Source organism: Oryctolagus cuniculus, chromosome 3, assembly GCF_964237555.1.
Source record: "Oryctolagus cuniculus chromosome 3, mOryCun1.1, whole genome shotgun sequence".
NCBI lineage: Eukaryota > Metazoa > Chordata > Mammalia > Lagomorpha > Leporidae > Oryctolagus > Oryctolagus cuniculus.
The window spans coordinates 19,896,561-19,909,419 of record NC_091434.1 but is presented as its reverse complement, the minus strand read 5'-3'; the positions used below and the strand labels follow the sequence as shown (position 1 = coordinate 19,909,419).

Below are 12,859 nucleotides of genomic sequence, written 5' to 3'. Positions count from 1 at the left end.
GCGCCCCGGAGCGAGCGGGGAGGGACATGGGGCGCGGTGACCCGCCGGGGCCCTGCAGGCTGCGGAGCCCCGAGGTACCGCGGGGCGGGGCGCGGCGCGGGGCGGGGGCCTCCGGGCTGCCCCAAGAGGGGCTGAGCCGCGGGTGCGCGCTCGGGCCGGGTGCGGGGATCCGGCTCTGGGATCGGGGGTGGGGGAGCACCAGCGCAAAGATCCTAACCCCGCCCTGATTCCCCAGGGCTCCCCACTAGGCCCTCGCAAAGCCCCCTTCTTCTCACCTGGGTTTCGGTTGCCTTCGTGAGCGAGAGCTTCCCAAGCCGCGTCCCCGACCATGGCCAACGGACTGGTCCCGCCGCCCGGGGGCGCCTCCCCGCTACCCCAGGTGACTGATGCTCCGGGGTGGGGGGGTGGGGTGGGGGGTCCGAGGAGAGGGAGGGAATCTTAGGAGGGACGGGGCGTCCTCTGGCCGACCCTGGCAGCCCAGATCCAGGCATGGTGCAGGAGCTTGGTATTTTCCAGGAGCACGGAGAGGGTGAGGGTGGTTGCTGGGGTGTTGACCCAGGCCTGGGGCTCAGGGGAAGGGGGCTGTGGAAGACGGAGCCTGCCGGCCTCCCCACCCCCAGCTCGGGTTTGGAGTTAGGGGGTCCTCAGGTGAGGCCGTCTGGGCCCACAGGTCCGGGTGCCCTTGGAGGAGCCCCCTCTGAGTCCCGACACGGAGGAGGAGGACGATGATCTGGGCAAGACCTTGGCTGTGAGCAGGTTTGGGGACCTCATCAGCAAGCCCCCAGCCTGGGACCCCGAGAAGCCCAGCCGCAGCTTCAGCGAGCGGGACTTTGCGTGTGGGTAGCCTGGGGCCCCCTGGTACGGCTGCCCTCACCACCATCACCTTCATCGCGCCACCATCACTGTGCTCACCACTGGCTTGGCCACCCAGGGCCGTCCTGGGCCGGACACTGTGCTGGACTGTGCTGGGCCACCATGCCATGTTAAGTCATCCCGCCTCCCTCACCCATCGGCTGACCACCTGCCCCGGGAGCCGGGGCCCCAGAGCAGGGCGGATGTAGGGAGATGGGCCTGGGTCTCCCTCGTTGACCTTCATCCCTGCCTTTGGCCCTCCCCTCCCCCAGCTCCTTCTCCCCTTCCTGCTGTCTCATGCTCTTCCCCCCACCCCCATTTCTAGACCGTCCCTTTCCATCACTCTTCTCCCCGATGCTAACCAGGCCTCCTCAGTGACAGGACCCTGGGCACCTCTGTTGGGGGGAGGGGGACGTGCAGCTGGGGGAAGCACTGGGTGTCCTTGTTTGAGCCTTGAGCTAGGATAAGGTCTGTGCCCCCTGGGTGGGGAGGGGCCCCCTTCTATGTCAGGGGGCTCAACCGGGTCTCCTGCACCCCCAGTTCACCGGCACACATCCCACCACACCCACCACCCGCTCTCGGCGCGCCTGCCTCCACCTCACAAGCTGCGGCGGCTGCCCCCCACCTCTGCCCGGCACACCAGGAGGAAGAGAAAGAAGGAAAAAACCTCTGCCCCCCCCTCGGAGGGGACCCCTCCCATCCAGGAGGAGGGGGGAGCTGGAGCCGACGAAGGGGAAGAGGAGGAGGAGGAAGAGGAGGAAGGGGAGTCTGAGACGGAAGCTGTGGAGCCCCCACCCTCAGGGTCCCCCCAGAAAGCAAAGGTAGGGTCTGCCCCTTGAAGGGGGGAGGTGGCTATCAGAGACAAGTGTGGAGGAGCAGGGCGAGGACAGTAGTTGGGGGGCCGTGTGGGGCTGGGGGCTGCGTGGTAAGTTGAGGCAGGGCCCCGGCACACCTGTTTGTCCGCAGTTCTCCATCGGCAGTGATGAGGATGACAGCCCCGGCCTCCCAGGGAGGGCTGCCTTCACCAAGCCCCTGCCCTTGGTGGGCCCACGCTCCGACAAGAGCCCCCAGCGCTCTGTCAGGTACCTGCCCCGCACTGGGCAGGGCCCAAGGTCACCTGCTGCCTGAGGCCAGAGAGGAGGAGAGGAGAGGGGCATTGTTTCTGTCCACCGGGTTTCCGAAGAGGAGAGGACGAGAGGGGACCGCAAGGGCAAAGAGCAGAGCCATGAGGTCCAGAAGTCTCCAGGAGACGTGGAGCTGTGGGAGTGAGGAGGAGGATGGGGATGGAGGCAGAGGAGGGGTGACAGGAAGGAAGGGCCCGAGGGGTGGGGGCGGAGGCTGGAGGGCCTTGTCTAGGGGTCCACTGAGGGCCTCCCATGCTGGGGGAAGGCAAAGGAACCCAGTGGCAGTCAAGTCCAAGGTTGCCGTGTTGCCCCTGCAGCTCCTCCAGCCCACGAGCCCGGGCGCCCCGAGTGGCCGGGGAGAGGAGCCGGCCGTGGAGCCCCTCTGCTAGTTATGACCTGCGGGAGCGGCTGTGCCCAGGCAGTGCCCTGGGCAACCCGGGGGGCCCGGAGCAGCAGGTGCCCACGGACGAGGCGGAGGCCCAGATGCTGGGTTCTGCGGACCTGGATGACATGAAGAGTGAGTGGCCCCGTGGCGCCTCCCTGACCCACTCTGGGCTCCCGGCCTGCCAGGGACCTCCAGGAGTCTCTGCTCTCCCCCCGAGTGTCCCTGTCTGCTGGAATGCAGTCGGTGACGGAGAGCTCACTGCCTTCCCCAGCCACGTCTCTGGTTGCCAGAGCTGAGGTTTGCTTGGGTGACACCTCTTCCCTGCAGCCCTGGTTCTGTCCTCTGAGTCACCCCTGGAATAAGGCAGCCCCCTTCCCTGTCACCTCTACTCCCTCTGAGGGCAAACCGCCTGCATCCCCTGGCTCTCACTCCCCTGGGAAGCAGCTGCTGAGGCTGGCCACTCAGCCAGGCCTCTGCTCCTCCCTGTGGTAAGACCCCCTCACACTGCCCCCCTTCCCGGCCAGGCCTGGCTGTGATCTCGGCACATTCCTTCCATCTTATCAGTGCCCGGGCCTCTGTGCCACCTGTCATCACGCCTGGGGCTCGGTGCCCAGGCTGGGGGCATCACTGATCCCGCCCTCCCGCCCTCCTCCTCCTCAAGCTGTGGGTGAGATTGGGGGGAGGGTAGGGCTCTGAGCTCAGTACGTCATGGAAAGTTGCCAGGGCCTGGGGACAGGGACAGGGACAATCCGATGGCAGCAGTGGCAGTGGTGGCGGTGGCAGCAGGATGGGGGGGGTCAGGGGGAGGGCCTGTTTACAGATCCAGGGGGAGCTGGCAGTGGCAGGGAGCAGGCTTGGGGACACAGGGTGTCAGTCTGGGTCGGGAGGGCTCGGCACCTGCCGCTGTGGTTGGACGAAGACCGCTCTGGCCTCGACTGCCACCTGAGGACAGCCAGGGCCCTGGGGAGAAGCAGGGGCTGAGACCTTGGCCGCTGCGGGGGCAATGACGAGTCTGCTGGAGGAGATCACAGAGCCCAATGGGGCGCTGAGCCCTGGGGCCAGAGATGCCGAGGCCCGGAGCCCCGGCAGGGATCCCACCCCCAGCCCTGGCGACTCGCTGGCTTCGGAGGACCTAGAAATGTTTGTACTGGACTTTGAGGACTATGGCCTGTGGGAGCCTGGGGCCCAGCCCAGCCCCACGGCAGGGGACCCCGCTTGTGAGTAACTGGGCGGGGCACAGGTTCCGAGGGGGGATCAGGTGCCGAGGAGGGCACATGGGAAGTGCTGGGGGCTTGGTTCCTGGGGGACCAAGGGGAGGGGTGTTGACTGTGGCAGAGGCTCAGGGTCTACCCAGGGCTGTGGACCTCCACCCAGGGCTGTGGACCAGCTGGGGTAGAGTTAGGATCTGCCCTGTATTGCCACTTGGCTGGTCCTTCTCCCTTCCTGAGTCGCACCTGATGCGTGCAATGCCCTTGGCCTTGGAGGGTATGGTCCCAGTACTGTGGTCCCTCATGGCTGTGTACCCACCCAGTAGCCTGGGAGCTCAGAGCAGGGGCCCAGAGGGGCTGGCCCCGAGCTCAGCCTTCGTGCCCACCAAGCCTACTTCCCTGCAGGCCACCGGCTGGAGGACAACCCTGGCGTGCGGCGGCACTTGGTGAAGAAGCCATCCCGGGTGCAGGGCGGGAGGGGCAGCCGTGGTGGCCTGGCCCCCACCCTGCGCAGGAAGAAGAAGAAGCAGCAGCCGGACCGGAGGCCTCATGAGGTAGGGCACCTGAGGCGTGGGGCTGTGGTCCCATCACGCCTGCTGCCTGGACCCTTCGCTGCCTTGCCCTGTCTCTGTGCCCTGACCTGCCTGTCCCAGCTGCCTCTGTCCTTGACCTCTCCTCCCAGGTGTTCGTGGAGCTGAATGAGCTGATGCTGGACCGCAGCCAGGAGCCGCACTGGCGGGAGACGGCGCGCTGGATCAAGTTTGAGGAGGACGTGGAAGAGGAGACGGAGCGCTGGGGGAAGCCCCACGTGGCCTCGCTGTCATTCCGCAGCCTGCTGGAGCTCCGGAGGACCATCGCCCATGGTAGGGGCCTCGGGTGAGCCCCTTCCTCACCACGGGACTCAGTGTGGGCCAGCCACCTGCTGCTGTTTACTCCGCCGGGGTTCTGGGCCCAGGCGAGATCTGGCTGCCCCTTTGGGGCCAGGGAGTCCTGGTACCTGAGCAGCCTGTAAGCTCTGCGGTGCCTGTACCCTACTTGGCACACAGTAGGTGTTCAGTACCTGTGCTCCATATACAGTTGGTGTTCAGTACCTGTGCTCTGTATATAGTTGGTGTTCAGTACCTGCACAGTAAATGAACAAATGGCTTCCCCTTGCTTGGCGAGGAGGGGCCGTGGCTCGCCCTTGGGTGGCTTTCACCCCCTCTCCCTGGGTGCTTGGATGCCCGGGTGCTTGGCTCACCCAGCCTGCCCTCGGGCGAGGTGGCGTGGTGGGGGTGGCGGCGGATCCTGGCTGATGAGACGGTGCCTCTCCCCTGCCCGCACTGCCAGGAGCTGCCCTGCTGGACCTGGAGCAGACCACGCTGCCGGGCATCGCGCACCTCGTGGTGGAGACCATGATTGTGTCCGACCAGATCCGGCCGGAGGACAGGGCCAGCGTGCTGCGCACCCTGCTGCTGAAACACAGGTTCGGCGCCTTTCCAGGCGGCCCCCAGCCCCTGCCTGACGGCCGCAAGCCAGGGCCACCCGTTCTTCTTGCGGCTGTCGGAAGCTCTCAGAGGCAGAAGAGAAGGGAAGCCCCGCCCCTCCACTTCCCGTCTAACATGACTCTCTCCCACCCCGTGCTCCCCACTGTCACCCCAGCCATCCCAACGATGACAAGGACAGTGGCTTCTTTCCCCGAAACCCGTCGAGCTCCAGTGTGAACTCAGTCCTGGGCAATCATCACGCAACCCCCAGCCACGGCCCCGATGGTGCGGTGCCCACCATGGCGGATGATCTGGGGGAGCCAGCCCCGCTCTGGCCCCATGATCCGGATGCCAAGGAGGTCAGTGGCATTGCTCTGACCTGGGCTGGGGGCCTGGGAGGGTGTTCAGTTTCATGCGAGCGTTTGGCTGGATGCCTGTGCTGGGGACCCCGGGAGGTGTAGCTCTGAGGATGTGGCTGAGCTGTGGGGGCCTTCTAAGTGCCAGCATGCAGCTGAGGGGGTGCAGGTGCTGTGGGCCTCCAGGAGAGAGAGGGTGGAGACCCCAGGCTGGGAGGGCCTGCCACGGCCTCCGGTCTGGGTCCCAGCCCTATTCCAGTTCTGCGTCCTCAGAGGCCCCTGCACATGCCCGGGGGAGATGGCCACCGGGGGAAAAGCCTGAAGCTGCTTGAGAAGATCCCGGAAGACGCCGAGGCCACCGTGGTGCTCGTGGGTGAGGAGGGCCAGGCGCCCGGGCGGGGGTCTGCCCCCAGTGGCCGTGGCCTGCTTACCCTGAGCTCTGGCCTGGAAACTGCCTCTCCCATCTGCAGCCAGGCCCCCTCTTCCCTGCCCCGGGCTCCTCTCTTCCTTACTCTTCCCATCCTCAGCCCTTTCTCCCCAATCCTGTGTTCCCTGCCCAGTGTCCTGGATGCCCGCTAGCCTGTATGGCACCATTGTGAGCAATGGAGAGAAGCAACCCTTCTTTCGTACCCCTAATTTGCACCTGTGAATGGTAGTAAACACAGAAATAAACTAGGGGGCCTTTAGAGAGGGGTTTCTTTGCGCAGTGTACAACCTGCTCCACTGTTAATGATGACCTCTGATGTCCCCACTGAAGCCTGCCGTGAGCATTCCCCTTTGCCTAGTGCCCTGTGCCTTGTTGTCCCCCAGGCTGTGTGCCTTTCTTGGAGCAGCCAGCAGCAGCCTTTGTGCGACTGAGTGAGGCTGTGCTCCTGGAGTCGGTGCTGGAGGTCCCTGTGCCGGTCCGCTTCCTGTTCGTGATGCTGGGGCCCAGCCACATCAGCACCGACTATCACGAGCTCGGGCGCTCCATTGCCACCCTCATGTCTGACAAGGTGGGCACTGTACCCCGAGCCTCGCCCCCTGCACCCTGCTTGTCTGTGTCCTTCATGGGGGAAAGGGTGTTAGGGGCCCCTCCTGGGTGGAGGCCCTGCTCTGGAGGCTCTTAGGGGGAGCTGTTGGCCCAGAGGAGAAAAAGGAACCATGGCTGGGGTGGTGCCGTAAGAGGGCAAGCAGCCCGGGCCCCAAAGCTTTGGAGCCCTGTACTGGAGGGATGCTCTTAGGCTCCTGTGCTGGGCGGGCCAGGCTCTGCTTCCTCATCCAATCAGAATGGCTCTCTGGACCCCTGCTAGGCCAGATGGTTGCAGGTGGGCATGTCCGTCTGGAGGTCCTGGGGGAGCCAGGGCTTCCTTGGGGGCCTGCAGGGACATGCATCAGTAGACTGGACTGGCGTAGGTGGCCGTGTCCCCCCCGTGCCTTAGCTCGGAGGCCTGACACCTCCTGCCCCCTCCGCAGCTGTTTCATGAGGCCGCCTACCAGGCCGATGACCGGCAGGACCTCCTGAGTGCCATCAGCGAGTTCCTGGACGGGAGCATCGTGATCCCCCCGTCCGAGGTGGAGGGCCGCGACCTGCTGCGCTCCGTGGCTGCCTTCCAGCGCGAGCTGCTGCGGAAGCGGCGGGAGCGGGAACAGACCAAAGTGGAGATGACCACCCGGGGCGGCTACCTGGCCCCTGGGAAAGGTCAGAGCGCGTGGGGCCCAGCCCTGTCCTGGGTTCCCCCATCCTCTGTTCCTGCCCGTGCTGTCCGGGGCTGAGCCTGGTTGGGGGCGGGGCAGGGTGAAGCCTCCTCCAGGCAGAATGGTGTGGTCTGTGTGCCAGTAGCGCCCTTGTTCCCCCAGAGCTGGCTTTGGAGTTGGGGGGCTCCGAGGCGGCCCCTGAAGATGACCCCCTGCTGCGGACGGGCTCGGTGTTCGGGGGGCTTATTCGGGACGTGAAACGGCGCTACCCGCACTACCCCAGCGACCTGCGGGACGCCCTGCACTCCCAGTGCGTGGCCGCCGTGCTCTTCATCTACTTTGCGGCCCTCAGCCCTGCCATCACCTTCGGGGGGCTGCTAGGTGAGGGGTGGGGGCGGCAGGACAGGGGCTCCTCTGAGCCCTTCAGGGGCCCCTGTCGCCTGCAGGGCTTCGGGGTTGGTGGGGGAGGGTGTGTCTCTGATCACTTTTACAGTGGGCTATGTATAAAGCTAGGGATGGGAGAGGTGCTGGGAGGAGTCCTGTGACGGCTGTGGGGTGGGGGGCTGCGCCGAGGGGGCCCCGTCTGCCACGCTGGTGGCTGCTCTGCCCTTGTTGGGGCCCCGGGGTTAGGGTGAGCTGGGGGAGGAAGAGGAGCAGCAGAGGGAGCCATGCTGCGGCCCCCGCTGACTGTGCCCACCCCAGGGGAGAAGACGGAGGGGCTGATGGGCGTGTCCGAGCTGATCGTGTCCACGGCTGTGCTGGGCGTCCTTTTCTCTCTGCTGGGGGCCCAGCCACTGCTCGTGGTGGGCTTCTCGGGACCGCTGCTCGTCTTTGAAGAGGCCTTTTTCAAGGTGAGGAGGGCCTGGCCTGCCCAGCGCCTGCTCTCGCAGCTTCCCCGCTGCCCACTCCGCGGGGGCACCAGCCAGCGGGGCAGACCGCCTTCACGTGACCTCCCGCCATCCCCCTCTAGTTCTGCCAAGCCCAGGACCTGGAGTACCTCACTGGCCGGGTGTGGGTCGGCCTCTGGCTGGTGGTCTTCGTGCTCGCCCTGGTGGCCGCGGAGGGCAGCTTCCTGGTCCGCTATATCTCGCCTTTCACCCAGGAGATCTTTGCCTTCCTCATCTCACTCATCTTCATCTATGAGACCTTCCACAAGCTCTACAAGGTGGCCGGCGGAGAGGCTTTGGGGTGGGCACAGGTGGGGGGTGGGCAGTGCTTTGGGTGGGAGAGCAGGGGACGGGACAAGGGGGAGGGCTCTGTTGGGCGTGGCAGGTCAGAGCTGAAGGGGAAGGAGCCAGATCCAGTGGGTGCCAGTCACTGGCAGGAGGCGGAGCAGTGAGGATTCACCTGCACAGGTGTGTGAAGGGCTGAAGATGCTGCCTCTCTGCCAAGGGGCTCTTGGGTCTCTTTTTTTTAAAAAAGATTTATTTATTTGAAAGGCAGAGTTTACAGAGAGAGGGAGAGATGGAGAGAGAGAGAGAGGTCTTCCATCAAGTGGTTCACTCCCCAAATGGCTGCAACAGCCAGAGCTGGGCCAGTCTGAAGCCAGGAGCCAGGAGCTTCTTCCGGGGGCGGGGGGGGGGGGGCTGGACTGGGCCATCTTCCTCTGCTTTCCTAAGTGCATTAGCAGGGAGCTGGATGGGAAGTGGAGCAGCCAGGACTTGAACTGGTGCCCATATGGGATGCTGGAGTCACAGGTGGCAGCTTTACAGGCTACGCCACAGCACCGGCCCCTTGGGTCACCTTTTAGAGGAGGGTGTGTGTGTGGGGGTGTGTGTGTGCGATGTAGCAGATGTCTGTGACTCTCGTCGTGAGGTCCGGGAGTGGGTACTGCTGGTGAGGAAACCAGGGTTACCTGCCCGGGTGGGTGGTAAGATGTCTTTGCTGCCCACGCACAGGTATTCACAGAGCACCCCCTGCTTCCGTTCTACCCCCGGGAGGGGGCGCTGGAAGGAGCCCCGGAGGCTGGCCTGGAGCTGAACGGGAGTGCCCCGCCCCCCACCGAGGGTCCCCCGGGCCCTCGGAACCAGCCCAACACGGCCCTGCTGTCCCTCATCCTCATGCTTGGGACCTTCCTCATCGCCTTCTTCCTGCGCAAGTTCAGGAACAGCCGCTTCCTGGGTGGCAAGGTGCGTGGCTGCTGGCCCTGGGCCCCCACAGGTTTCCTTCATTCCTGCCGCGGCTGCCAGGCCAGGCCCCGCCCCAGGGCCCCGCCCCGCCCCCAGACCACGCCCCTCCCAGGGCCACACCCCGCCCCCTCAGAATTCAGCCGCCTGCCTCCTCCGGCATCCTGCTCATCCCTAAGGGAAAGTTTAATCCGGACAGAAACGCTCTCCTGGGTGGGGCTGGCACCCATGGCAGGGGTCAGAGACCAGACCGAGGGGCCCCGGGAAGGGTGGGGGCAGGGATTTTCGACTCTCCCCTCCTCTGCTTCCTGCCCCTTCCCAGGCGCGCCGCATCATCGGGGATTTCGGCATCCCCATCTCCATTCTGCTGATGGTCTTGGTGGATTACTCCATCACAGACACCTACACTCAGGTGCGTCCGCCGCGGCCAGGGCGGGGCGCTCGAGGCTCCGCAGTGTGTAGGGATCCCGACCAGGGCCAGAAGCCAGCTCCCCTGGCGGAGGGGCCGAGCTGGGGGGAGCAGGGGAGGCTGGGGTTTGCACAAAGCAGCTGTGTTGGCTGCCCTGAGTCCTGAGGAATTAGGCTGGGGCCCACATCACAGCTCAGCGAGAGGGTGTTTCATTCCCACTACACCTGGGACCGGTGACTTTGGGGGCTGCAACACTAATTTTCCCCAGGCCTGGCCACGCCTCAGCTCCCCCACGTTCCCATGCTGGGGGCTGAGAGCCTGGAGGGAGGCTTCCCGGGGCAGCCCCGTGGCCCTGAGCCCCCGCTTCTTCCTGCCACGCAGAAGTTGACGGTGCCCACAGGGCTGTCAGTGACCTCCCCTCACAAGCGCACCTGGTTCATCCCACCCCTGGGCAGTGCCCGGCCCTTTCCGCCCTGGATGATGGTGGCTGCTGCGGTCCCCGCTCTCCTGGTCCTCATCCTCATATTCATGGAGACGCAGATCACAGCGTGAGCTCGGGCTGGGGGCCTGCTGGGCGGGGGATGAGGGGGCAGGCTCTTTGGCTTGATGTCAGGGTTAAGGTGGGGGTGCAGAGCGCTCCGGAGCGGGGAGGGGCTGCGTTGGGCTGGTGGGAGAGGTGGAGACGCGGTGGGGAGCAGTGGAGCTGGAGCAGGGGCTTGTGTGTGTGTGTGCCTGGGCCCTGGCTTGCTTTCTGCTGATGGTTCCTGGTGTCTGCTGCCGACACTGCCTGCAGGGTGCCACTTGCCAGCCCTCGGAAGGCTGCCGTATGTTCTGTCACCCAGGCGGGCTCGCTCGTGTCTCCCCGTGGTTCGGCCACGGCGACAGGGTGGGATCCGGCACCTGGGTTTTCGTGCCACTTCCCATGTTCGCAGTGTGAGGATTGGCCTCCACTTTGCTCCCTCGTGCGAACTCCCGTTGGGGGACTTGAGAGCAGGAGCGGAGCCCTGGGGAAGAGTGGCCGCCCGCCCATCGCTGCCCCTCCGTGCGCTCCTGCCCCTGCAGGCTCATCGTCAGCCAGAAGGCACGGAGGCTGCTCAAGGGCTCCGGCTTCCACCTCGACCTGCTGCTGATAGGCTCCCTCGGCGGGCTCTGCGGGCTCTTCGGGTTGCCCTGGCTCACGGCTGCCACTGTCCGCTCCGTCACGCATGTCAATGCGCTGACGGTCATGCGCACTGCCATCGCGCCCGGCGACAAGCCTCAGATCCAGGAAGTGCGGGAGCAGCGGGTCACCGGGGTGCTCATCGCCAGCCTCGTGGGTGAGAGCGCCTGCGCTGTCCGGGCCTCCCTGCGCATGCGGTCAGGACCGGCGCTCCCTCCACCCTGGGCCTGCTTCCCGCCTCTCTTCGTCCTGGGCGCGGGCTGAGGCCCGGCTGGCCTGGCCATGGGCCCGAGCCGTCCTCGCGGGGCCCGCACACGAGGCCCGGCCGCCATCTTGCGCTGCCCATGAGGTCAGCGGCGCGTGCGTCACTCCTGCAGGCCTGTCCATCGTCATGGGGGCTGTGCTGCGCCGGATCCCGCTGGCCGTGCTCTTTGGGATTTTCCTGTACATGGGCGTCACCTCGCTGTCTGGCATCCAGCTCTCCCAGCGCCTGTTGCTCATCCTCATGCCAGCCAAACACCACCCTGAGCAGCCCTACGTGACCAAGGTCGGGCCTGGAGGGCAGTCTGGGGGGGGGGGGCGGGGGGCCCGGGCCGGAGCTGGACGTGATGCACACGAAGGCCAGGCTGGGCTTCCGCGTGGTGAGGCCCGGTGCCCGCTCTGCAGGTGAAGACGTGGCGGATGCACCTGTTCACCTGCATCCAGCTGGCCTGCATCGCGCTGCTCTGGGTGGTCAAGTCCACAGCGGCCTCACTCGCCTTTCCCTTCCTGCTGCTGCTCACCGTGCCTCTGAGGCGATGCCTTCTGCCCCGGCTCTTCCAGGACAGGGAACTGCAGGCGGTAAGGGATGGGGGCTAGGAGGCCCTGGAGCCAGACACCCCCTGCTGGGCTCTGCTGGGCCCCCTGCTGGCCGTGTGCCCTTAGGCAAGGTCCCGGAATGTTCTTATTACCTGTGGGGTGAATAGTGGAGTCAGTCTCCTAGGGCTGTTGGGAGGGTTAAGTACTCATCCAGGTAAAGTACTTAGCAGGATGGTTTGGTTCAAGAGAAGGCACAGCCCCGGACAGCTGTGCAGGCTGTGTCTTGCAGAGGCACCTGGGGATGCGGAGGGCTGGTGTGGCGCCGCGTTCCGTGCAGTTTGCCCGTGTTCACACCTGGTGCGCCAGGGGATCTCGGGAACGAAAGTGGGCCGTGGTTAATGTTAGGAGGAGGAGGAGCCAAGTGTCGGGTGGGGGTGGGGGTGGGGGTGGGGTGATGATTTTGGTCAGCTTTGGTCCTGGGAGCGGCCTGCCTCCGAGCCTCTCCTAACCCCTCCCTCGCCTGCCTCCGCAGCTGGACTCGGAAGACGCAGAGCCCAACTTCGACGAGGACGGCCAGGATGAGTACAACGAGCTGCACATGCCCGTGTGAGCCATGCAGATGGGCCCTGGAGACCCCAGCCCCGTAGTGATGGACGCTGGCGCCCCGGGCAGAGCCCAGCCGCAGGGCCTGGGGCGGGGGATGCGCCTCGGCGCCCACGGAGGGACCTGGAGCCCTGCACACGCCAGGCCCGAGCGGCCTTCCTGACTCCTCCCTGGGGCGACCCCGGCCAGCCCCTCACAGACCAGACAGGCACAAGGCTTCACGCTCATTATAACTCCACTCCTAGTCTCGTGTCCGCCTCACGTTCTTCGCCGCCTCCGGCCTCTCCGGCCTGGCTCATCCACTGGGAACGGGTGCTGGGGGAGGAATTCTGTGTTCAAGGCCATCTCGCCCCGGAGGGAGGCTCCAGGCCGGGGACCGAGGCCTTGGGGGGAGGGGCGGGCAGGCGCACAGAAGGTCAGAGCGGCCTAGGTCACCGGAGGGTGGGGGAGGGGCCGGAGGCCGCTGCGCTGCAGCCACGAGGGACAGCAGAGGCTGTGAGGCTCGTGGGGCCGCCGAGGCCAACGGACTACGTGCGGCGTCTTCTGCACCCGAGCAAGGAACCGCGGCCCAATCCCTCCGACGCCGAGGTGGCGCCAGATTTGGGGTCCCCGCGACCGTTTTAGAGCCTCTTGGCTTAGAAGCGGCGGTTCTGGGATTCCTGAGGCCGCTCCTTGTGCAACACTCCCTTGCTCTGC

General features: G+C 65.9%; 1 protein-coding gene across 1 annotated transcript; it reads left to right on the top strand.

The window, feature by feature from the left end:
• Positions 1-326: 326 nt before the first annotated feature.
• Positions 327-12,170, top strand: SLC4A3 (solute carrier family 4 member 3; the record flags this gene model as incomplete). The annotated part of the gene is given in 24 exon segments (NM_001082030.1): positions 327-379; positions 671-836; positions 1,393-1,673; positions 1,819-1,934; positions 2,294-2,493; positions 3,975-4,123; positions 4,252-4,432; positions 4,899-5,034; positions 5,211-5,237; positions 5,239-5,246; positions 5,249-5,394; positions 5,665-5,764; positions 6,202-6,386; positions 6,847-7,072; positions 7,231-7,449; positions 7,771-7,919; positions 8,039-8,233; positions 8,967-9,197; positions 9,517-9,606; positions 9,985-10,151; positions 10,666-10,919; positions 11,140-11,309; positions 11,429-11,602; positions 12,093-12,170. Coding segments are annotated over 24 exon segments (3,699 nt in total). The 5' UTR covers positions 327-328.
• Positions 12,171-12,859: the final 689 nt, after the last annotated feature.